A 25,704-nucleotide genomic window follows, 5' to 3' on the forward strand; every position below is an offset into this window, starting at 1 on the left:
GATTAGGTTAAGCAGACCTGCATTTAAACATATTACAGAGTTTGTATCTTAGAGGCCATTTTGATTCTGGTGCATTACTGTAATATTCATACTACAAATCACAGAAACCACCATACTCAATATTTTAAAAAAAAGATTAAAAACAAGATTTACAGGCCTGTCTTCCAATCAGCTGTACAAAGCCAAAAAATCACAAGACAATGGAAATTATATTATATAAGGTTGGTTCACTCTTCCATAATCAGCACAATTCAGTGAATTGTAGGACGTGGGGGCCCAGAGTTCAAATCCCTTCTCACTTCTGGATCCACTGGATGACTACAACCAACTCTGGACAGTTAACATCAACTTTTTCAATACAAAATGAAAGTAATGTCCAATATCATAAGGCTGCCAAAGTGGCATATATCGCCATTCACATCACAATATGCACCCAGGTGTCCATCGTAATGCTGAAGAGGCGGTGCAACCATAGGCGCTTCTGCACCTCTTGTAGGATTAGGGCAATTAGACTTCAGATCTACAGCCAGCTTCAATATTCGTATCAAATTCCCTTTCGCTTCAAGCGACTGAAAGTGTGCCTCCTCTCATGACTCAGTGCAACTTCTGATCATCCCAAACTGTAGATAAAGTTAAAACATGTACACGAGGAAGTCCCTCCCCGCTTCTGGCTGCCCCGTAAGTCTTCAATTCACTTTCTTCAGAGTCTTGTCAAAGCTCAAGCCTTCAGAGATTTTACAAAAAGTTTCTATCTGGGCTAGATTTTGGTAGCTGGACTTAAAACAAACCTTTGGGGGTTTCTTTACTTAATCGTTTAATTTATACCCTGCCTTTCTGCCCAGTGGGTACCCAAATCAGCTCACATTGTTCTCTTCTCCCAGCAAGCTTCCAATGGCAGAGAGAGGATTCAAAGCTGGCGCTCTCAGATCCTAGTCTGACACTCCAAACACTACACCAAAGTGGCTCTTATTTTTTCCCACCTACTCTTTTTTTTTTTTAACCAAGATGGGTAGCCATGTTGGTCTGTCTGTAGCAGGAGAAAAGAACAAGAATCCAGTAGCACCTATTAAGATTCACAAAATTTGTGGCAGGGCGTGAACTTTCGTGAGTCACAGCTCACTTCTTCAGATATGTCTGGTGCGTTTTCTTCTTCAGATGCATCTGATGAAGTGAGCTGTGACTCACGAAAGTTCACGCCCTGCCACAAATTTTGATGTGTCTCATAGGGGCTACTGGACTGCTCTTTTTTTTACTTATCACATTTTAACTTACTTTGGGGAGATGGTTTGCTCATATTCCATTTCTGAGCCACCTTTGTTCTTGTGCTTCTGGCATGACTGAAACCACTGATCACATTTTGTTATTTTGTGAACATTGGTCTTCATTTTGGAACCTTTGGATTCTTCCTATTTTGAGCAAAGACCATTAGTTATTGAGCCTCAAATAGTATCCTCTCTGCTGGCTGATGTTAACCCTGAAGTTATGCAATCTGTAGCCAATTTATCCATTGTAGTATCCCTGAGATATTCCTTTGTATTGCCAGTACAATTTTATTTGTTTTGTTGTGACTGACATATGATCTGTGATTTTATAAATATTATACTGTTTGGTTTAAGACCTCAGGTGGAAGGAACTTACTGTTAATAAAAGAATTTGTTTTGAGGTATTGCAGGTTCTCCGCTCTCAGTTTTTGGGCTTAAGCATACTGAAAATTTAAATAAAAATCTTAATTCACGTGGCTGATAGGTTTTTGCCAATCCTTGCCTGCCCTTTCATGAAAACCTCTGGTTAGCTAGTCAGTAGCTACAATTGAACAAACTGATGCTGAATCCAGACAAGACAGAGGTAACGCTCAGGGCTTTTTTTCAGGGGGAACGTGGTGGAACAGAGTTCCGGAACCTATTGAAAATGGTCACATGGCTGGTGGCCCCGCCCCCTGATCTCCAGACAGAGGGGAGTTGAGATTGCCCTCTGCACCACTGAGCGACGTGGAGGACCATCTAAACTCCCCTCTGTCTGGAGATCAGGGGGCGGGGCCACCAGCCATGTGACCCTTTTCTCCAAGGGCAACCCACTGAGTTCCACCACCTCTTTTCCCAGAAAAAAAGCCCTGGTAGCGCTGGTCCGGAAGGCTGATTCTCTGAACAGAATGGACCCGTCTGTGCTGATGGACTGGAGATAGTATTTCCAGAGCAGGTTAAGAGCTTGAGGAGGTGTTGTTTGAAAAGCAGGGTGGTACAACGGCTAACCACTGCATCTGGTTTGCCAACTCTTTCTTTTCTCAGACTCAACAAACACAGCCACGTAGCTGCTCAGTGTTTCTGTAACATCGCGGTCGGATTACTGTTTACGTGCTCTACACTGGGCTGCCCTGGAAGGCAACCCAGAAACTGTAACTGGTTCAGAATGCTGCAACCTAATTATTGTCAGGAGCTAGCCAATGTGAACACACCTTACCTATTTTAAAAACGCTACATTGGCTACCAGTTTGTTCCTGAATTCAGTTCAATGTAATGGTTATGATTTTTAAAGGTTTTCGTGGCCTAGGACCCACATATCAGAAAGACAGTCTTCTCCCCGCTGTCAACTACCATCTTTAGGCTGCACCCACTGGCTGCTTCTGGTTGCCTGGCATCTACCAGACCCATGTCGTTTTTATACCCAACTCTGTATCTTGCTACTCAGGTTCCCCATAAGATTCAATAGAAATCTTGGATCGCTGCCTGACAACTGTGGTGAAATGGCTGAAAATGAACAAACTGAAACTGAACCCAGACAAGACTGAAGTGATGCTTGTTGGGAAGGCAGAAATCCTGAAGGACATTGTACTTCCCACTTTCGATGGAGTTCGTCTGACCCTTGCAGACTCAGTTAACAGTTTAGGGATTATACTGGATCCAGTGCTATTGCTAGGAAAAAAAGGTAGCCACAAAAAGTGCTTTCTACAACCTCTCCCTAGCCTGAAAAATGGCTTCTTACCCTGACATGACCAACCTGGCCACTTGGATCCATGCAGAGGTAACATCAAGACTTGACTACTGTAATGCACTACAGATAGGTCTCCCATCTAAACTAATTAGGAGACTCCAATTGGTGCAAAATGCTGCAGCTCGACTGTTATCAGGAGCAAGCAGGAGCATGAACATCACTCCCATCCTGCAGTCACTCTACTCACTACCTATTAGTTACTGTGCTCAGTTCAAGGTATTGGTTATCACTTACAAAGCTCTTCACAGCCTTGGTCCAGCATACCTATGGGACTGCCTCCCTCACTATGCTCCTCCACGGCACCTTTGCTCTTCCGAACAAGGTCTCCTGCAGGTGCCACCCTACACATCAGCAAAATCGACAACAGCCCATACAAGGGCTTTCTCTGTGGTGGCCCCCCACCCTGTGCAGGTCAGGAGAACCCCTACTCTCCTGGCTTTCTGCAAACAATGCAAAACTGAATTATTCAAAAAAGCTTTTTACTCAAGATAGGCGGGCTGTACTGTAGGGAGGAGAATTCAAATGATCCACTAATGAGTTAGGAACCATAGACCTCACCACTACGTTGTACTGGATTCCTACTAATGCTACATCTTTGTGAATTTGTATCTATTTATCCTATGGAAATGTTCCTGATATTGACTATACTAATCTCACACTGTGAAATCCGCCTTGAGACTCAGTGAGAAAGGCAGACTATAAATGACAAAATAAATAAATAGGCACTATGGAATAGGCAACCTTGTAAGTTGAAGGAGGAGCCGCAAGGCCATTATATTTGCCAGGGCTTTAAATTAGGTGCAAGTGGCAGGCACAGGCTGGGGTTACTTAGGCTTTTATTGTTCTTTGTATGTTTTTGAATTCAGAATTATAAGCAACCTAGAGAGGCACAAGGAAAAAGTTGGGTATCTTATTGACCTACCCTGGATAGCCCAGGTGACCCTGATCTTGTCAGATCTCAGAAGCTAAGCAGGGTCAGCCTTGGTTAGTAATTGGATGGGAGACCTCCAATGAAGATCAGGGTTGCAGAGGCAGGCAATAGTAAACCACTTCCGTTACTCTCTTGCTATGAACACTCCACCAGGAGTCGCCATAAATCAGCTAAGACTTGACAGCACTCTTAACCACCACCAAGTATCTTACTAAATAAATAAACAGCTTAAACAGAATTATGTACAAATATCTCTGCTGATAAAAATGTAAAAAACATATTCTTTCCTAAGGCAATATCTAAGCAACTAGAAGAGGGACAGAGCCCCAAGAAGAGATTCTGTTTTTTAAGGAGCTATAACGAGCATGGATTTCATGCGAGAATACGTTTTTACACCTGTCATACAATTAGAAGCAAGACTGGCCCTAGTAGACTCCCAGCCTCCCTTTTCAGATGGTGGTGATGCTGGCTGGAAGGGTCACTGCTTTAAATGGGATCACTATTCTCATCATCCGTAGTGTGCAACTTTCACTGGGAGACATTATTAAGACCTTAGGAGTCTTGCTGGGTCCTTGTTTCCTGTTGGAGAAACAGTTGTCCATGAGAGTGAAAAACACCGCCCCCCGCCCCCTACATCTAATTAGAAAGTTTGCCATTTATTTACAGTCATCTGACTTGGCCACGCTGATTCATACTTTAATCACCTCAAGGCTAGATTACTGTAATGCACTCCACACAGGGCTGACCTTGAAAACAATCTGGAAAGTGCAGCCGGTACAAAATGCAGCCGCTTGTTCGTTCTCTGGGGCTAGTCAACGGGACCGTGTTACTTGTATCCTGAGGTCCCTTCATTGGCTGCCAATTAGTTTCTAGGTCTAATTCGAGGTGTGGGTGCTCACCTTTAAAACCCTTCGTAACTTTCCAAGACCACCTCTGCTTGCATGTTCCTCTGGACAACTCTGATCTACCCAGCAAGATCTATCATCAGCATACACTCCGTAATTGCTTAAGGTATGTTCTGCCACGGTCTGTGCTCAGGCTTTTTTCAGTAGCTGCCCCATGTCTCTTGAAAAGCCTCCCAGAAGAGGCATCTCACCTTCTGGCTTTCCAGTAAAGCTGCAAAACCTGAGCTATTCCAGACAGTTTCTGGGGCAGCCTGAGTCTGAACAAAAGGGGAATACCCTGCTGGCTGGGACAGCTTGTTTTAGTTTTACTTTTATTCTTATCATTTTTACATTGTTGATATCCTCCCGGGGGTGTCTGGGAGAAAGGTTAGTATGTAAACATTTTAAATAAATAAATAAAAGTATCTGTCTTCCCCAATTCTTCCATTTCCCGAATGGACATGAACGAAATTTTTGACTTCTAGTATAATCTACTATATCTTCTGAGAATGGCAGAAACATTTATTCTTATTAGAGGAGTAGTTTAGAACTTATATTACATTTATTCAGTTTTCCATTCTTGCACACTCATTACCAAAGAACTTGTGACATAATTGTTAAGCATTCAGGTTACTGCAAATACAAAAGCTTCATAAAATTCTAGCCTGCTATGACAGTTGCTAGCAAGAAACTAGCTTTAAAAAGCAAACAACTGCTTGCCTGTACTTTTAGATGTAATGCTCCAACCTCCAAAACATTGTTATGGTCAGGAGTGTCCTGCTAGGTTACACTCTTCTTCACTCTTTTCCCAAGTCCTCAAACACAAATCCCATATGCTGCTAAATTTGATGCATTATGACAACAACGGTATTTTTGCTGGACAATTTGCAAAGCCATTTCTAACCATGGTTGAAACTCTGGTTTCCACTGATGCATTAACATCAGTATGGCTGTAACACTTCACCATGTTTAGGTGCAAAAATAAATGTAAGGTGAACTTGCAAGCAAAGAGGGAGGGCGAAGGAAAGAGAATATTTCCAACCAGCTAACCATGGTTAGGACGTAGGAGAACATTACACTTGCACTAGGCCATTCTTGTACAGTGTTCACCAGAACAGTGTAAACTTCTACCAAAGTAAATTCTAACAAAGTTATATGAATAGTCAGTAACTCAGTAGAAAACAGCAAGAGTCCAGTAACACCTATAAGACTAACAAAATTTGTGGTAGGGTATGAGCTTTCGTGTGTCACAGCTCACTTCTGCTACAAAGAGACTAACACAGCTACCCACCTCGATCAGTTAATCAGCTAGACTTGCCACAAGAAAATAAAGACCTCTGAAACAATACTGGATCCTCTAGCACCTAAACAATGTATTTTAATACCGCATACTCCTAAATTCCCGCCAATGTAAGTGTCCACCCAAAACAGAGACCAAAGTCAACTGATGGAGGGGACTTCTGCCATACTGCAATCTCAGGCAATTAATTCTGTTGCTCAAAAGAGAAAAGAAGGGAAATTGGAAAATAACTAAAAATATCTACAGAAGCACATTCACACCCCTCAAGTGGCCCAAATGGAACAGTAAGAAAACACTAAACAGATCTGTAGAAAGGAAGAATCACTCACAAAAAAGTCTAACACAGACCTATCCGTTTTTGTTAAATGTTAAGCCATACTGACACATTATTATCTTGAATTAACTGATGCTATCACTTTATATGAGAAAAATAGAAAAGAGTCCAGTATCACCTTTAAGACTAACCAACTTTACTGTAGCATAAGCTTTGGAGAATCACAGTTCTCTTCGTCAGATGCACCTGAGAACTATGGTTCTCTTTGTCGGATACATCTGACGAAGAGAGCTGTAATTCTCCAAAGCTTATGCTACTGTAAAGTTCGTCTTGAAGGTGCTACTGGACTCTTTTCTATTTTGCTACTACAGACTAACACGGTTAACTCCTCTGGATCTATTTATATGAAAAAGTTCTCTTTATTGTCAGTCATATTTATGCCATCAATGATCTAATCTCATGCTAAACAACACAGCAATAAGATGCAACTCTAAAATACTAGAAATGCTAATAAAATGAGCAGAATTTTGAATGAAATTGTATTATAGTCATGCTAAAAATATATCACCAAAGACAACAGCAACAATACTTGCTTTTCTAAAGGGGCTAAATGGAAGCTCTTCCTGAAACAAAATTCTACTCAGGCACACCGATATAGCTAAAAATTATTAGTGCTACAAAACTGCACTAAGGAATTCATGATGAAGAGTCAACCGCAATAAACAGGCACGAAGTAGAACATTATAGCTATACAAAACTTTACAGTAGACTCTCATATGTAATGGTTTAATTTACAGCCGTAGAATTCGTTTAGCAGGAAAGCTCAACTTCGTGAACCCACCCCCAGCAATCAATAAACTTTAGTACATCACAGACTACCCCAGGGATCCTCACAATTAATGTTAACACGTAAGTGTTAAAAGCTTTTTGATGATGTGATGCAAACAAGAAACTTCCCCTTCTTTTGTACTGTCATTTTAATTTTCCTCCAAAAAAGTGTGCAAAGCTCTTAACTGTCTTCTTAACAATTCATCTATCAATATTTAGGGCCTAATCCTGATACTCACCTGTTTGCTTAACTATGTAAAGAGTTGCTATAAATTTGCTTGCAAACCAACCTCAGGAGGTTAAGCATGACAATACATGCAATATTTTGTACAAACAGATCTATCCACATTTTTTAAAAATTAAAGATATAGCAGTCTATTAAATGTAAAATTACACGTGACCTAAAACCTTAAATGAGGCTAGCAACATCTAAAAAGTTGAATATGACTTAAGCAAGATTTCCTGTCTTGAATGATGTGCTAAAATTACTAGTAAGGGCTCTGCCTCCCACAATAAACTAAGTTAGAAACACAGCAGAGCGCTAAAGAAACATGCAACAAACATTCCTCTGAACTCATCTGAAGTTCTACAGAGAAGTGGTTAAACTGGAAATTAAAAAAGCATCCCACACAAACCTCGTATGATTTTGCCTCATCAATTTTTAAAGGGCCACAAAAGTGCCAAAAAGCAGACGGAAGTACCACTCTTAAGCCCAATGCATTTTCACTCACATTCAACAATTCCATCACCATTCCAAACATACCTGCTTTATTCAAAAGAAAAAAACTAAAGTACCCTTTCCTTAACCCAATGCATTTTCACTAACAGGAATTCCAGCACTCTTCCAAGCATACCAGCTTTGTCCCAAAAGAATAAAAGGGGGTGCCCGCGAGGCCAAGGTTCCACGGGTCCCCCTTATTCTTTCCCGCTCCCCCACCTCCCAAACCTCCTTCCCTGACTTCTGGCAGCCCAAACAGGCCCCTTTCCAGAGCGCGGTTCTGAAGCAAAAAAAGCCCCCACAGGAGGATGAGCGGAGCCCCTTCCTTGTGACGGGATCGCACCGCCAGGGCCTCCTCTCGCCCTCCCTCCCTCCTTCCCCCGGGTGTGCTTCTGGGCGACCCACCCCTCGCCTCGCCCAGGGGCTGCGCTCCGGCTCCTGCATCCCCCTTCCAGCATCCCCCTTCCCCTCCGCGGGCGCTGCTCCGCCGGCTCCCGAGCCCGGGGGGCGGGGGGGAGGTAGCCTGCCCGGGCGGCGGGTGCGCGGCGCCCCTTCCTCCTCCTCCTCCTCCTCCCCGCCCCTACCTGGGGTGCTGCTGTAGGTGCTGTGGCTCCTGAAGCTGCTCTCGGTGCAGTAGCTGGCGTCGTCCGCGTCCTCCATCTCCTCGGGGTAGTCCGAGTCCTCCTCGTCGTCCTCCTCCTCCTCCATGCCCGCGGCCGCGGCCGCCTCGTCCTCGGAGTCGCGCTTCCCCCGCGGGTCCCCTTCCTCCTCCTCCTCCTCCTCCTCGGACACGGCGCTCTCCTCCTCGTCCTCCTCCTCCTCGCTCTCATGGTCGTCGTACACCACTTTGCTGCTGCCGCCGCCGCCGCTCCTGCGGGAAGAGGCAGCCCTGCCTTGGCTGCTGCTGCTGCTCCGGCTGCCTCCGCCCCCCGCCGCCGCCGCCGCCGCTCCAGCCCGGCCCCGGCCGCGGCCGCTACTGCCTCCCCCGCCAGGGGTGCTGCTGCTGCCGCCGCCGCCGCCGCCCTTCTTCTTGCCGCCCCCGCGGGGGGAGGCGAGCGGGGCCGCGGCGGCCTGGGCCCCCCTCTGCCTGGGCCCCGCCGCGCCGCCCGCCTGGGCCGAGGCCGCCCACCTGCCCCGGCTGCTGCCCCGCAGCCGCGACCTCAGCCCCTCGAGGGGGCCCGGGGGGGCGGGCGGGGCCGGGGCGCTGGCCCGCGCGGGGGCCGCCGCAGGCTGCTGGTGCTTGGGCGGCCTGCCTCGCCGGCCCCGCATCGCTGGGCGCTGGCCGGGGGGGAGGAGGCGCGGGCGCGGCGGGCGAGGGCACTCGGGCTCCGGGCAGGCGGCTGCGGGGCGGCTCCGCCCCGCGGGGAGCGCTCTGGGCCGGGGAGGGGCGCCGCCGAGTCGCGAGGGCCGAGGGCTCAATCCGAATCGCCGGCCGCCCGCTCCGGATCGCCACCGGCCGCCATCTTGTTTCTTCCTCTCTGCCTCGGCTCGCTCCGCTCTGACTGGGGGAAGCGGCGGCAGGCCCGGAGCGCCTCACGTGACCGGCCTGCTGCTCCGCGCCGCGCCGCCGGAGGTCGCTGGTGGCCGGCCGCTGCGCGGGAGAGGCGTCCCCTCAGACGGCAGCCCGCCTCAGGCACCTGTTAAGCCGCGGCGCCCGGGCCGGCGGTTAGTCCAGGAACCCCTCAGCCCTCTTCGCGCTCGCTTCTATCCTTTCATTGTAATTTATACAGGTTTAAAACTGCTCTAGTGGGAGGGTGGCCGAATACTCAGATATAAGCTAGTTTTAAAACGGTTGGGACCTAGGGTTGCCAGCCTCCAGGTAGTGGCTGGAGATCTCCCGGAATTACAACGGGTCTCCAGGCCACAGAGATCAGTTCACCTGGAGAAAACGGCTACTTTGGGGGGGGGTGGACTCTATGGAATGACGCTACGCCAAGGTCCTTTCCCTCCCCAAACCCCACTTTTTCTAGGTTTCACCCCCCCCCCCCCCGATCTCCAGGAATTTCCCAACTTGGAGCTGGCAACCGTATTGGGACCCTATGCGCAGCACCTATGCGCTCCCCTATTGTTATAATCACCTCAAAGAACTGTCCCACAGGCGCCTGTTTGCATCCACAGATAAGACCCCGGAGCAAGATCCACATCCGATGGCACTTTAAAGACCAGTTAGATTCTCGAGGGATGAGCTTTTGAGAGTCAAAGCTTCTTTCGATGCATTCAGTTACTCTACTGTTAGTGAGCCTTGGGCCAACATAGCTAACTCTATCTCCCCTCAAGGCCCTCCAACCCAAGAAACGGGCATCTCTCTCACATCTTGTATTTCGTGTAACTTTTTGCATTCATACCAAAGTTTTAAAATGGAGTAATATACAGCATTTGTACAGCATTTTTCATGTGTTCGTTTTGTGAAATAGGTATCATTATCCCCCCTGTCTGTAAGAGAGATGTTATGCCCCCTCCCATTGTAAATGTAGGATGTTACGGTGAGGTGAGAGAGCATGACTTGCCAAAGGTGAGTTCACAGCAAAAGGGAGATTTGCACCAGGGACTTCTGATTCTTAGCGTTGCTGTTATGGTACACTACTGCATGTGTGTGTTTTCTTTCCCCTTCCCCCTTTACACGTGGCTCTCCATGTCCCTCACAATGCTTCCCCCCTGATTTTGTGCTCCTGAAAATGGCTTCATTTGAGCCAGGGACTCTCAGAACAAGTTTCAAAAGCAAGGCCCCACAGTGAAATCACAGAATCACAGAGCTGGAAGGGGCCATACAGACCTTCTAGTCCAACCCCCTGCCCAATGCAGGATGAGCCTAAAGCATCCCTGACAAATATTTATCTAGCCTCTTCTTGAAAACTGCCAAAGCAATTACAAAGTACATTTTGGCATGTCCAATGGGTCTTGCCCTCACTTCAGAATATCAAAGGAACTTAGTGCAAAATATTTCATTGCTGGTTGCATATTGTAGGGAGAGACTGTATGCATAAAGCTGTCTGCGGCTCACCCAAGAGATATTCTTAATATGTAGTTTTTAGCTTGCCACATATTATCTTTAATGTTGTTTATACTTGCCCCAAAGACCAAAAAAGCTCTAAAATATCAATGCCCTGTAGAGTAAAATATCCCTTTATTTACCCCCCCCACACACACACACACAACACACATATCTCCGTCATGTGCATACTAGGCTCATCTGTTACGTTCTCATGACTTGTCATTTGATTTGATTAGGACTGCCAACTAATAGAACACGTTATATTAGTTTTAATTGATTGGTTATACACATTTATGAAGATCTGTTAATAAACAAGATTTTCACATTTTAAAAACTTAATGCCTTTTTTTAAGTCATGCCTGCATGTATTGAATTGGACTCTTAAAAAAGACTTTCTTTGCTGCATGGGGAGTGCTTCATACGGGTTTGCTAGCAATTCCTGTTTTTGTAAGCATTTTTTAAAAACCTACTTAGTTAATTGGGGGCATTTTGGATATCAATCGCTTTAACTGTTAATGTAATTGTTGTGAGTCAATCAAGGCCCTTACCCTGATGTTCGTCCCTCTCCAGGGGTTTAACAAGGTGACCACTATGAAAAACAGTGCTCCCTTTGGTCTCACCCTCTGCAGCACCAGAACTTCTGCAACCTGCCAGCTGGTACCCTTCACAGCAGGTTTCCATTTCCCATCAGCGATTTCAGCTCCTCTTCGTTGTCTGATGAGAGCCCTTTACTCGCGGTGTCCTGTCCCCTCCTCTGGCGCCGTGGCTACCGCTGCGGTTTCCTTCCTAGAAGTAGGTCATGGCTGCCCCTTTAAGCAACTTTCTAGTAGCCTCCTCAGCTTCTGCTCCATTCTTGGCTCCATCCCTGGGTGGCTCTTTCCCTCACCCAGACACACGGCAGCAAAGTGCCCCGCTCCCCCGCATCTCAAACACATCTCTTGTCTCTTTCTCAGGTACAGTTCGCTCATTCCATCCATAATTTCCAGCACCCTCTGCCTGACCTCCTCCATCTCTTTGCACCTCTGCTGTAGGTCAGACACGCCACTCAGGTCTCCAGGCTCCTTGTTCCCGTCATCCTCGGCCTGGGCCTGGGCCTCTGATGGGGCGAGGTCTCCTTCTGCGGCATCCTCGGTTTGGGTCTCCCAAAGAGCTGCCAATCCGAACAGCTGCTCCTGGATTCCCTCCTGGATTCCCTAGAGCTCCCGTTCCTCTTCCCAAGCTTGACTGGAACAGGTATGCCCTGCGCCGTTCCTTCCGGTCCTTCATCAGTCCATACGAGGGACGTGACATGCATCCTTGGGGCATTGTACCCAGCCAGTGTAGGAACTCAGTTCTTGACTTGGAAATTGCCCCAGCCTTGAGCGCTGTGCTAGTCTCAAGCTTTGGCGGTCCTGCGAGGTCTTTAGCAAGGTCCTTGGGGTTCACAGTAGATCCATTTCCCCCTCCTTCTGCCATGCTGCAGATAGGGAATCTCGCTGGCGTCCCCTGGTTCTGAGGGAATGAAGAGGATTCCAGGCAAAATGTCAGGCCGGGCTAGGGGATTCTCTCAGACTCTACACTTCATCAAACACAGTTGTATGAGTTAAAGGTCATTATTAGAAATTGCTCCCTAGAAGTGCACTTGTACATAGTAATTGCCTGGAATGCCAAAGCAAAGTCTTCCCCAAGAAGTTATACCTCCAGTCCCCTCCTCCCAGTTCAAACAAGAGTCAGTTGAAGTCAGTGAAATGCAGACCTGAGAGATGCAGAGCTGAGTTTCCCAAAGTCAGTTCCCAGATATTCAGTTCCAGCTGCACTGATATCACCACTCAACCCAAGCAAAGCGTAGCCAAGATACAGTGAAGGAAGAAAGCTACACTACTTCCCATCCCCATCCCCACCACCAGTAAATATACATTCACATGTATGGCAGGAAGGCTGGCTGGCCTGTCTGACACCACATAGTTTCCAACATTTGGGATCTTTATTAATTCTGCAATAAAAGAGCTTTAATGGAGTTAGGTACCATCTTGTATAGATCTTAAAGGTCTGAAGTTTGATGTTTACAGATTTAGAAGTAAATGCTTTGGATGACCAGATTTGCTTCCACTGTTTGTATTTTATATTGCTTTCACAGTCTTTTTGCCATGCATTTTGTGAGACTGTTGTGGTTCCCCATAGGTTTTGATTTAAAAGTTTGTACAATAAGAATATCTGTCAGATATGCCTCCAGCATATTTGTTATGTGTTATGGATTCCTTGCTGCAGTGTGTAGTGTACCTCTGAGAACATGCAGAGGGAACCTGGTTGGCTGACTGGTTGCTGCTTGCTAGCTGCTTATCTTGCAAGTGTTTTGGTTACAATTTCCTGGCCGGCCTGAGAACGTGACTTTGAAGTTCCAGCAGAGACTGCACCAACCTCCTAAGAGACGGAGCAGAGCTCATCCTTTCCCTCCTCCCCTTCTTCCCTGACTCCCTGGCTCAGCGCAGCAAAATCCTAACGGTCTTTCTTTCCCACTGGGGGGCGTGGACTTTGTCCTGTAATTAACCTTGCTTTGCTACCTTGAGTCACTTTAGCCAATGATCCTGTCTGACCATCTTGATACTGGTATTTCTCTTCAGTAAAGTAACTTTAACTCATACACCTGAGTGATGCAGTGAAGTGCTTGGGGATTTACCTGGCAAGACCTTTTACATTGTGCCATTCAGTTTTCATAAGGTTTTCAAATAATGTCAGAGGTCTGTCTAATAAGGTTCTGATTTCTGTATTGTGTATTAAATTATGAAGCTGATAATATTGGTACCAAGGAATCTTTGTTTTATATTACAGTTCAATCTGAGATTTTGTTTTTAATTTGCCCTTGTGGAAAATGACAGCCTTGGCTGACTTCCCTATCTTACTATATAATTGAGTAAGCTTGTTTCAGACAACTCACTTTATATCCCAGTGCACCACCAGAGGGCGCTGCCGCAGAGGAAAGCCCAGGTAACTCACCATATTGCTCCAGAAAACATACTGCGGTGGGAAGCCCAGGCAGGGAACAGGAGCGGAGCCTTAACCTGTGCCTTAACCCAGCTGGTATTAGGTGGGGAGAAGGTGGCAATGCCCGCCCCCCCTTCACCCAGCTGGTATTAGAAGTGGAACAGGTGGCAATGCCCACAACAACCTTAACCCAGCTGGTATTAGTACCAGAGCAGGTGGCAATGGCCACCCCCTTCAGGCAGCTAGTATTAGGAGTGGAGCAGGAGGCAATGCCCATCCCCTACCTTAAACCAGCTGGCATTAGAAGTGGAGCAGGGGGCAATACCCGCCCCCCTTCAGCCAGCTGGCATTCGGAGCGGAGCAGGTGGCAATGCCCTCCCCCCTTCACCCAGCTGGGATCAGGAGGGGAGCAGGTAGATATGCTCACTCTCCACCTTAACTCAGCTGGTATTAGGAGCGGAGAAGGTGGTAATGCCCACCATCACCTTAACCCAGCTGGTATTAAGAGTGGAGCAGGTGACAATGCCCGCTCCCCTTCAGCCAGCCGGTATTAGGAACGGAGCGGGTGGCAATGCCCGCCCCCTGCCTTAACCCAGCCGGTACTATAAGTGGAGCAGGTGGCAATGCCTGCCTCCTTCACCCAGCTCGGATCAGGCATTGGCCCAGCACCTTCACCTGGGTGGGATCAGGCACAGAGCAGAGGGCAATTCCCTTCTTCCTTTCCCCCAGCTGGGACAAGAATTGGAGCAGTTCGCAATGCACGCCTCCTTCAACCTTCTGGAATAAGGCACGGAGCAGGCGGCAATGCCCACAACTTCACCCTGTTGGAATCATGCACCAAGCAGGCAACAAATTCTGCCCCCTTCAACCTGCTGGAATCAGGATCAGAGAAGATGGCAATGCCCGCACCCCCTTCACCCAGTTGGGATCAGGACCGGAGCATGTAGCAAAGCCCACCTCTTGCCTTCACCTGTCAGGATCAGGCAAGGAGCAGGAGGTAGTGCTCACTCCTCCCTTCACCCAGCATGGAACAGATGGCAATGCCCACCCCCACCCCCTTCACCCAGCTGAGATCAGGAGCAGGCAGCAATTCCTGCCCCCCCTTCACCCAGCCATAATCAGGCGCAGAGCAGAAGGCAATGCCCGTTTTCCCTTCACCTGGCTGGGATCAGGTGTGGAGCAGGTGGCAACGCCTGTCCCCCTTTACCCAGCCTGTATCAGATGTGCAGCAAGTAGCAAAGCCCACCGCCCCTTCATGTTGCTGAGATCAGATCTGGATCAGGCAGCAATGCCCACCCCCCTCCTTCACCACCCGGGTTCAGTGATGGAGGAGGTGTGAATGCCTGCCTGCCCGCTCTCCCCTTTCTAGAGCCCGTTGTATTTTTTCCCACAACGGGCTTTGTTTCTAGTCTTACTATATTCCTGGGCCTAGCCTGGAAGAAACCATTTTTGTCCAAGAAATGTCATTACTGGAGAGGTACCTGGGGTTAAAAGAGTCCTTATCCCAAACTTGCAAAGTGGTTAACAAAAAAGAATTGTTTAAAATATCACTAGGTCTTTCTCTAGGTTTATTCCAAATTACCTCTTGTAAGCTATAAGACTTTGCATACGTTTGTTCTATTTGGAACCACGCCATGTCAGTGTTGGTTGAATTGTAGGCTAAGAAATTTTTAAGATGGGCAGCATTGTAATATTTTGTAAGATTTAGAAGATGGGCAGCTCAATCCTAAGGGGTATGTGTGGAAAGCGCTCAGGTAGTGAACTAAGGCTAATGCCAGCGGAACTGGCTCTTATGTCAACATAAACCCCTCTCCGCTGGCACCCACCCAAGGCACACTGCTGCAGACAGGCTGCTGCAGGTAGGCACGCTTGGTGGCCAGGCAGAGGCACAAGTGCGGCACAAGTTCCCCCGCCAGCACGGGAGGTGGTGGGGCAGGGGTTAGTCTGCTTCCAAAGCCACTCCAGGCCCAGGAACACCCCCTGCAGCAGCAGAAAGTTATGCTACAAAAAAAGGAGGCATAGCCCATAGGCACCCATTGAACGGGGAAAACACGGGCCCCTCTCCCGGCATCCAGCCCCGCCCCCGCAGCCTGAAAGAGCATAGGATGGGAACTACCATGGGGGCCAATACATGTGCACTTCCGTGGTGGGTGAGCCTCCCTCCCCACACCCAATCACCTGCCCACACACCCTACAAAATGTCCGGCTGTGCAGCTCATGACCTCAGGTAGGTAAACACATGGCTGAAGTCTCTGCCCATCAGCCTTCTGCCGCAGGGACTTTGTGCATAAGGCAGGAGAGTGGGTACTCACAGTGGCAGGCCCTGAGTGCACTGGGGGGACTTAGAGGGGAAACTGGGAGAACTTTGCACTCACTCAAGGGAAGAAGAGCAAAGTCCAGAATGTCTGACTAACAATAACCACTCAAGTCCTCTTGCAGGTTATCTGACTCTGAAGTTCCAGCTCGGTAAGTAATGAGGGAGCACTGACAGGTAAGAAGGAGATGGGCGGCAGCTAACCTGACTCACTGATTTGTGCCAGCTGCCCCCTCACCTGAACTCGCCTGACCGCTAGCCTCTTCAGGTGAGGCTTGGCGGGGAGGGGGCAGTGGTGGCAGCCTCTGCCTACCTCTGCTCTCCGAAAGGGGGGCCTATTGGTGGCAGTGTGGATTGCGGCCTCCCCATTGGCTGTGCCACTGCTAGCCCCTCGCCTGCCTGTCGGGGGAGCAGTGTGGCCATTGGTGTCAGTGGGGTTGTCAGGGAAATGGCGGGCAAGTACTGGTGGTGGCTGCTCCTCGCCTTGCTGCACTTGGGCACCGGCGGGACTCTCCTGCAAAAGTCCATAGGGAGCCGTGGAGCGGAGCCCCATTTACATCGACACACGAGCAACACGAGCAACGACGCTGCCTTGAGGCTTAGGACTGAGCTGCTAGTCCTTCAAGTTTTGCTGGTCTGGTTAGTGAGTAAAAATTTATTCTTGATCTCTTATTTGACCAAAGAAACAAACTTAATTTAGCTTGCCGGGTTCTTAAATCAATTTGGTTAAGTTTGATTGGGAGGTTTTGAAATAAATAAAAAAAGATAATATTATTGATTTGATTAGTTCTATTTTTTCCAGCCAATTTAACTGTCTATTAGACCAATCCTTCAGTGTGTTCTGTACGTATGTGCTAAGAGGTTTAAAGTCGACATCAAAAATTCTGTCAAATTAAGAGGGATATTTATTCCCAGCTGTCTCCAGGATTTGCCTACCCATTTGAATTTGAAAGAGTCCAGTAGTTGTTGTTTAGTTGTTGTGTTTATGCATAGAGGGTATATTTCCAATTTAGTATAGTTTATGGTAAAGCCTGACAATGCTGTAAATGATTGATTTTTTTTTAATCAGGTTCTCTAAAGAGTGTGACGGGTTGCTGATGTATAGAACCAAATCATCTGCAAAGAAGCTCAATTTGTGAGTAATTGAGTTAATTGTAATCCCCTTAATACCTGCATCCTTGCACCTCACTCACCCTGCACCTGCGAGGCCACGTCCCTGTGCCTCGCTCACCCTGCGCCTGCTTCAGAGCTACAAAGGCTGGCTGCCTCTTCCTCCTTGTCCCTGCACCTCACTTGCCCTGCACCTGCTTTGGTGCCACAAAGGCCAGCTGCCTCTTCCTCCTTGTCCCTTTGCCTCGTTCGCCCTGCGCCTGCTTCAGGGCTACAAAGGCCGGATGGGCTGTGGCGGGGTCAAAGCAGACGTGGGGTGTGCAAGCCACAGCACGGCTCAGGAAGCTTTGCTGCTGCCACCGGCAGAGAGCTCTCTACAGTCCCAGCTGCTGACAGCTTTGCTAGCTGGTGGCAAAATTGTGTAAGGGTGCTTGCAGCAGCAGCAACTGCCAGGGGATCCCTTGGAGCAGGAGAAGGTGAGCTCTCTACACCCGCCCCCTGCTGCCGCCAGCTCAGTTCCTTGCAAAGATGCTCCCTGAAAAGCTCGTCAACAAACTGGGAATTGATGGAGCTGTAGAGGGGACATGAATTGAGAAATGTACTTCCCATCAAACCTTTCAGAAAACTGATACGCGCCCTTCTCGTGTCAGGTGTCGCTTCTAGCTTGGCTCTGGGTCATGCTGAAGAAGACTGTGTGCTGCTTCACTGCATGCCGAGCAGAAAGTCATTAGTTTGCATCTGCCACTTGCTAGATGACCACTAATAAACCTGACCTAGCTTACAAGGTTGTTGTAAAGATTGCAGCAAAACAATATATGGGAAGAACCCTGCTGGATCATCCTAAAGGTCAACCTAACCCAGCCTCCTGTTTCACACACTGGCCAACAGAAAGCCCCAGAACCCCAAACAGTAGGCATCTTGTTTCCTTACCACTACCAATTACCACACAGAGATAATCTGCCTCCGAATATAAGGGTTCCCTTTAGCCAATCTGCTTGACAATAAGTAGTAGAACCATCCTGGAATTTGCCTTTAAAAAGTTAAGCTATAAATGTGATAATGCGTTTATGGAGCACTTTGGGAAGTATTAAAGGCACGTCTCAGTTATTCCTATCTAAGAGCTTGTCTTCTGCATTTCCAGAGCCAATAGATGGGGGTCAGTTTCAAGAGAAAGCGAGAGTGGGGGGGGGACCCAAACAGGCCTCTTTGAATTTGTGTTGATCCAAAAGGATTTGCAGGACTGGGTCTTGTTCTTTAGGCAGAAAGTGATAGAAACAGAAACACAGAACTGGAAGGGACTACCATCTAGTCCACCCCCCTGGACAATTCAGGAAATTCACAGCTATCTCCCCCACCTAGCCTCACCCAGTGACCCCTGTTCTATGTCCAGAGAAAGGAAAAAACCTCCAGGATCCCTGGCTAATTTGGCCAGGAGGAAAATTCCTTCCTGACCCCAAAAGGCGATCGGCATTACCCTAGGCATATAAGAAAGGGCATGAGAGCCAAGCAGTGACTCATACCTTTATGCACTCTCTCTCTCCTGATTTGTGCACATTCATAATAAGTCAGAGAATCATCATAGCTGGCAGGTGGCCATTTACCTCTTCTTGAATACATCTAGGGAAGGAGTGCTTATCACTTCTCGAGGAACTCTGTTCCACTGAGGAACCGCTCTAACTGACAGGACGTTCTTCCTAATTTTAGCTGGAAACTCTTTTGCTTTATTTTAACCTGTTGTTTCTGGTCCAACCCTCTGGGGCAACAGAAAACAACTACGGTCCATGCTCTATGTGACAGCCCTTCAAATACTTGAAGAGGACTATCATATCACCTTTCTGTCGCCTCCTTTCCAGGCTAAACATACCCACCTCTTTCAACTTTTCCTCCTAGGACTTGGTCTCCAGATCCCTCACCATCTTTGTTGCCCTCATGTAGACATGTTCCAGCTAGTCAACATCCTTCTTAAACTGGTGCCCCGAAACTGAACATAGTACACCAAGTGAGGTCTAACCAGAGAAGGGTAAAGTGATACCATCACTGTGTGATCTGAATACTATCCTATTGGTACAGCCAAAAATCACATTTGCCTTTTTAGCTATCACATCACACTGTTAACTCATGTTCAGCGTATCATCTACTAAGACCCCTAGATCCTTTTCACGTCAAAGATGTTGAACAACAAAGGGCCCAGGACAGATCCTGATCACCGTGTCAAGCTTTACCTTTCCTTCTGCAAACAGGGTATCCTATGGATGGCAGATCATAGATCAGGTCTGGCTGTGCATTTTTTTTTAAATACCTGGGATCAGGGCTTTTTTTCTGGGAAAAGAGGTGGTGGAACTCAGAGGTGGAATGTAAGACCGCATAATGACGTCACTTTGGGTCAGCTGGAACAAGGGGAGGAGTTTTTTAAAGTTTAAATTGCCCTTGGAGAAAATGGTCACATGGCCAGTGGCCCCGCCCCCTGATCTCCAGACAGAAGGGAGTTTAGATTGTCTGAGGATCAGGGGGCGGGGCCACCGGCCATGTGACCATTTTTAAGAGGTGCTGGAACTCCGTTCCACCGCGTTCCCGCTGAAAAAAAGCCCTGCCTGGGATAGACTGCTGCCTCCTGAAAACAAAACTGCTGCAAGCCCCAGGACAGTTACTCTCTTGAGAGAGTGAGAGCACACAACAATAATCTCTTTGCAGAAGCTCTGGCTGTAAAAGTCCTGGCACTGTTCTCTTGTGTATCCCTGCTCATTCTAGATCGAGTCCCAATGCCCAACCCCTTCAGCAGTTGCAAAACTTTGAAGACAACTGAGTACCATTTAAAGAGTGGGGAGGGAAGGAAAGCAAAATTGGTTGGAACAAGAGAGAAATTGGTTGCATCAAGCCTACTACCTTGTGCAGAGAGTCAGGTTGCCAGCTCCGGGTTGGAAAATTCCTGGAGATTTGGGGGGTAAAGCCTGGGCAGGGCAGGGTTTGGGGAGCGGAGGAATATCACTGGGGCATAATTCCATGGAGTCCCCCCTACAAACTAGCCATTTTCTCCATGGGAACTGACCTCTGTAGCCTGGAGGTCAGTTGTAATTCTGAGAGATCTCTCAGAATCTCAGAATGGAGGTTGGCAACCATAGGAGACGTGAGGATTAGGGTAAGGGATGTACACCATGAGATGTGCATCCCCCAGCTTAACTTCCCCTTACTCCATGTTGCTCTAAGCTTTTAGATTCTGGATGCTTTGAAAAAAAATAATAAAAACCTTTCAAGATTGAAAGAAAAACTTTGATCCGAGTTAGCAGCACGCACCCACACCCAACTGTTTTTGCTGGCAAAATGGGCAAAACCTAACATAACAATTCATGGTACTCTGTAATGAGAGATGATTAAGGTTAGGGGATACATGCCACAAGGTCTGTTATCTCTAACCCCAATTTTCCCAGTACAGTACAGGGAGAGAGATAAAAATACATACCCCAGTGTAGTACCACTCAGGTTCAGAGTTAGGGCCAAGCTACAAGTGACGAATGACACCTGAACAGCAAGTAAACAGACTCATGTGTATTCCTCCCTGTTTACTTGCGCTCCACTTGATCACGTGGAGCACAAGTGAACAGGGAGGAATACACGTGAGTCTGTTCACTTGCCGTTCAGGTGTCATTCGTCACTTGTAGCTTGGCCCTTAGATGAGCAACCTGAACCTCAGCACAGATCAATTGCGGTATCAGTTTGCATCTACCCCGCCCCGCCTCTCCTCTATATCTGACCAGTTTCTCTTTTTGCCCTCCATGCATCTGACGAAGAGAACTGTGATTCTCGAAAGCTTATGCTACAATAAAATTGGTTAGTCTTAAAGGTGCTACTGGACTTTTTTTGATTTTGCTACTACAGACTAACATGGCTAACTCCTCTGGATCTAGTATCAGTGTAGACTTCCAGCGTTCAGATTAGGGCCGATTCCAGATGGCCAGAAATTGCGGTTTTTCTGCGGAAATAATCGCTTACCGGCCACACGTTCACTTTCGTCTCCATCCGCTTTGTCTCGCAGCGTGCCATGCCATCCCGCTTCCGGATGTTCGCACGGCCAACTGAGGTACCCGGGATTGGTTGTTTCCTCCCCGTCACAGTTGACGTCGGGGGCCTTCATTGGTTCGCATTTCAGTTTTTTTTTAAAAAAAAATTACGTGTTTTGCGCAAATGCGCAAATGTGCAGGTATGCGAATACGCAGCGTCAACTTTTGTGCATTTGTGCATTTGTGCAAACGTGCGACTGCGCAAATGGCGCCCGGTTTTAAAAAAAAAATTAAGGGAATATTGTTGCCGGCCAGCCGACAAAGGAAGGAGGAAAAGGGGAGGGCCTCTCCACGGCGACGAAGTGTCCAGAAGTGTGCAAACCCGCAATACGGCGTTCACACCGTCCACTTCTGGAGCGCAACACAGCGCCATGAACCGGAGGTAAGCAGGGACGGGACATTACGGGTTTTTACGAGTGAGGTCGCTGGAAAAGCGAAAGCACTCGCTTTACTTGTGCCCGTCTGGAATCGGCCTAGGTGAGTAGGGATCTTAACAGCGCCGTGTTGTTATGCTACTGAGAAGGGAGATTTCCTAATCCTTTATCCTCCTCACTCCAGGGCATCCTGATCCAACTTCTACCAGGGTAATACTGACCTACTTACAGTGTTGCTGTAAAGACTCCTGGCAATGTTGTCTGAAACAATCTGAATACTGTATAGATTAAATGCTCAAGGTTCTTGTTATTCCAGTAACAGGACTCTTTGCGTAGACCTACATTCAAATCTGGTTCCTCGTTCGTCTTTCCTATTGACTACAACCTTTGCATGTAGAACGCATGCAAGCAAAAGCAAGGGTAGTATTGCCAGATTTTCCACCCTACGGGATGCCCAAATCTTGGAGCCTGGACTAACTTCTCTGCAACCTGCAAGCTCTGTTCCTGGTCATACAACATGCATGTTCCGCTAAAGTCAAGGGAGGAGCAATCGTAAGCAGTTCTACTCAGAACTCCCATTTATTCAGTCGGACGGACTTCCCGGAAAATTTTGCTAGAAATGCAGCCTAGAGCTTCCCCTTAGTATTATTAGAATCAAAATGCTCAACGCTGTTGCTGTGGAAGTTTCCAACACAGAGCTTAAACAAAAACGAGCACAAACAGATAAGACAATAAATATATAAACGACCATTTATTTATTTTGTTTTAGATATTTATACACTATTTTTCTTCCCAGTGGGGAATCAAAGCAACTGGGGGTGAAATGGCCCTGGGAAAAGGCCTGCCCCAGGCCTAGGCAGATCACCTACAAAGGAGGGAGAAAGAACACAGCCAGCCTCCTTTCGCTGTGTAGGGCTCAGCCAAGTGCTTCCTTTGTAGGGCTTGGCCTGGCCAGGCACCTCCTTCTCCTCTATATGTGAGAGTTGGGCTGGACCAGGTTTCTCCTTCTCTGCCCCACGTGGAGCATGGGCTGGAAGCTCACGGGTCACCAGCTGCCCCGCACTGGGTGAGGGCTGCTAGCACTGGGACTTTTCCTGGTGGTTGTAATGGCCAGTCCATCACTGAAAGCAGCTTACAACATCATTCTCCTATTCTCCATTTTATTCTCAGAACAACTCTTTGAAGTAGGTTAGGCTGAGAGTATGTGACTTGCTCAAGATCATCCAGAGAACTTCCGTGGCAGAGTGGGAATTTGATCTTGCCTCTTCCTGATCATAGTCCAACTCTATGGCTACCACTCTCAGACCGCACACATGCACGCACACACTGCTGCTCAGCCACCTGGTGGGGGAAGAAATATGGAGACCCGCCTGTTGTCATGGGGCCATTCTGGGCAATATCATTATGTCACCAGCAACGCAACCATGTCATTTCCTGTACACCCAGAAGTGACATCATCACATTGCCAGGTGAAGCCCTGGTATTGTTCTGGCATGGTGGTGATGGGATGACATCACTACTGGAAGTGATGTCATTATATCACTGGCAAGCATGCACATGTGCTGACATGTGCATATGAGGAAATATCCTCCGATGCTCACTGTCTCCCCCTGCTCCTGCCAGTTGCCAGGGGTGACCTGGCAACCCCGCCACTACCCCACACATCATACAGTGTTTCAGTAAAGTACAGTTTACATGCTTAACAAATGTTACACTGAAGAAGGGCTTTTTTTCAGCTGGAAGACGGGGGAACGGAGTTCTGGCTCCGCTTGAAAACAGTCACATGGCTGGTGGCCCCGCCCCCTGATCTCCAGACAGAGGGGAGTTGAGATTGCCCTCCACGCCAGCAGCGGAGGGCAATCTTAACTCCCCTCTGTCTGGAGATCAGGGGGCGGGGCCACCAGCCATGTGACCGTTTTCGATGAGGGCAACCCACTGAGTTCCACCACCGCTTTTTCCAGAAAAAAAGCCCTGCACTGAAGGCTAGATTTTAAAATTTACTGTTCTTTCCCCAACATTTCTAGACAGACGGTATCATTGTTTCATTCTTCTACAGTCAAAAGTTTTGCAAAGCTCTCTTGTCTATATGGCACATCCCACTAGATTACCATCTTTTTGCTATGGCTTTTCCACCCCACCCCCACCCCCCAGATTCCTGCATAAAATCCACTGCTCACCTTGAGTCTTGTTCCATCAGAAGGGCATCAGATGTGAACCCCAAGTTAGAAACAAAGTTCAAGCCTTTAATTCAGCGCACTTCATTTAAATAAAATCCACATACAGCATCAAAAAAGTTCTCTAGAACTTCCCCATGTTTCTAGAGAAGGTCAGTGCCCTGTCCAGATATTTCTTTCAATTGTTCTGTTGTAAAAAGAGGACATGCAGCAGGTCACTCCAAAGTTCAGAGGGAATTTACAGCTCCCTTTCTTTTGTTGCTCTGCTTCTATGATTTTTATTTTAAAAATTAACAGTCTAACACGACCCTCAAGTTTACACCTGCCAGACAAGGACAAGATTGGAAATAAATCCTTACCCACCCATAACTCCAAGTTATGGAGTCGCTACTAACTAAAAAAGGGAATGGCGTGTCAAGGGGCTAATTTAGTCTTGATCCTCGCCCTCCTCCTACGCCACTGTATAATGATGGCAAAAACATTTCATAAGTTGTTATACTCCTACTGATGTCCACAGAGAAGTAGAAAGGCTCTCCTCATTCTCCAATCCCCGTGACATGCTCTCCCAGGGTCCCAAATAACAGCAGAGCACAGCAGCAGCGCTCTTGCCCAGAGACCTATAGCTTGGAGGGGTCTGTCACAGCCACAGGACTAAAGTAACGCATACATAAAGCCCCAATTAAATGCAACACTAGTGAGAAGAGAGTTCCACGCAGAAGCTTTGCTCTGGTTTGGTGTCCATACTTGACCTTTGTTTGCTTGTGGAGCATCTATACAACAGTGTTCCCTAATTGTCCACTTACCATGGTTCCTTCTGCTTTGCTGTGATTATTCCAAAACCTAGTTTGGTAGGTTCTTTTGGGAAAGATCACACTCATAATGTGTTTGTATGCAGCATAGATGAAAAGGTGTGCATTATTATGGGACCAACCCACAACAGCACCATGTTCTTCACCCCAACTCTTCTCCCACTGCCATTCTCCCTTACGCTGGCAGGTTTTTTTAAAACCAGCAATTCACAAACAACTACAGTGTTGTAGATACAGTATTACACTAAACCCTCTGAATTCCCAGCTTTCATTTAAAAAGACGTCTCTAACCTATTTTCACTCTGGAGAAATGCCTTTCCCCTTATATCTCCTCAACAAAGGGAGTTAAATACTTTTTTAAAAACTGAAGCTGGAAATTCAGAGGATTTAGTAAATGAATCATCATCATCATGTTATAATGCACCAGTGATATGTCCATTGCTGATGGACCTGAAAAGCCCTCCATAGGCCGCGGAAAGCTGAGATGAGGAACGTGCAGGGGGAAACTGCTTTGTGGATGCTCCATTGCTCCTGCAAATGTGAGCAAATGGAGCTCCTCCATTGCTCCTGCATTTGCAGGGGCGATGAAAGCCACAGGGATCATCATGACTCTTGCAACTCATGCAAAATGGCCATGTATGCTCAGCCCATCACCACAATATCTACAAGGGCTCTCAGCTGCACAAACCAATAATGTGTAGCTTTGCAAATCCTGCAGGCACAGTTTAGATGATACAATTAAACTCATATGGGGAAGCGCTTGTCACCTTACCAGAATACTGTTTAAATCAGGCCTTAGAACTTTGTGCCGAGTGCCCTTTCTTTAGATTCCCATTACTGAACAGCCAAGGTGCGGAGTCCTTACAGGCATGCCACCTCAGACAAATGCTCAGCAGGAACCGTTATTTCCCGCCCCCCTGCCCAAGATAAATCATTCCACCAGGCAATCATGGAAGATGGCTCCCATGTGTTAGTGACTGCTGCAAATGTCT

The 25,704-nt window shown here is 47.5% G+C and overlaps 1 protein-coding gene across 4 annotated transcripts in view; it reads right to left on the reverse strand.

Annotated features, from left to right (window-relative positions):
- Positions 1 to 8,628, reverse strand: part of BPTF (bromodomain PHD finger transcription factor) — a 100,779-nt gene extending 92,151 nt beyond the window's left edge. For all 4 annotated transcript variants that reach the window (XM_054975891.1, XM_054975889.1, XM_054975888.1 and 1 more), the window contains exon 1: positions 8,508 to 8,628. In XM_054975891.1, coding sequence (XP_054831866.1) covers positions 8,508 to 8,583 — 76 coding nt within the window. In that variant the 5' untranslated portion in view covers positions 8,584 to 8,628. The remainder of the gene's footprint in view (positions 1 to 8,507) is intronic.
- Positions 8,629 to 25,704: the final 17,076 nt, after the last annotated feature.

Source organism: Eublepharis macularius, chromosome 4 (genome assembly GCF_028583425.1).
Source record: "Eublepharis macularius isolate TG4126 chromosome 4, MPM_Emac_v1.0, whole genome shotgun sequence".
Lineage (NCBI taxonomy): Eukaryota > Metazoa > Chordata > Lepidosauria > Squamata > Eublepharidae > Eublepharis > Eublepharis macularius.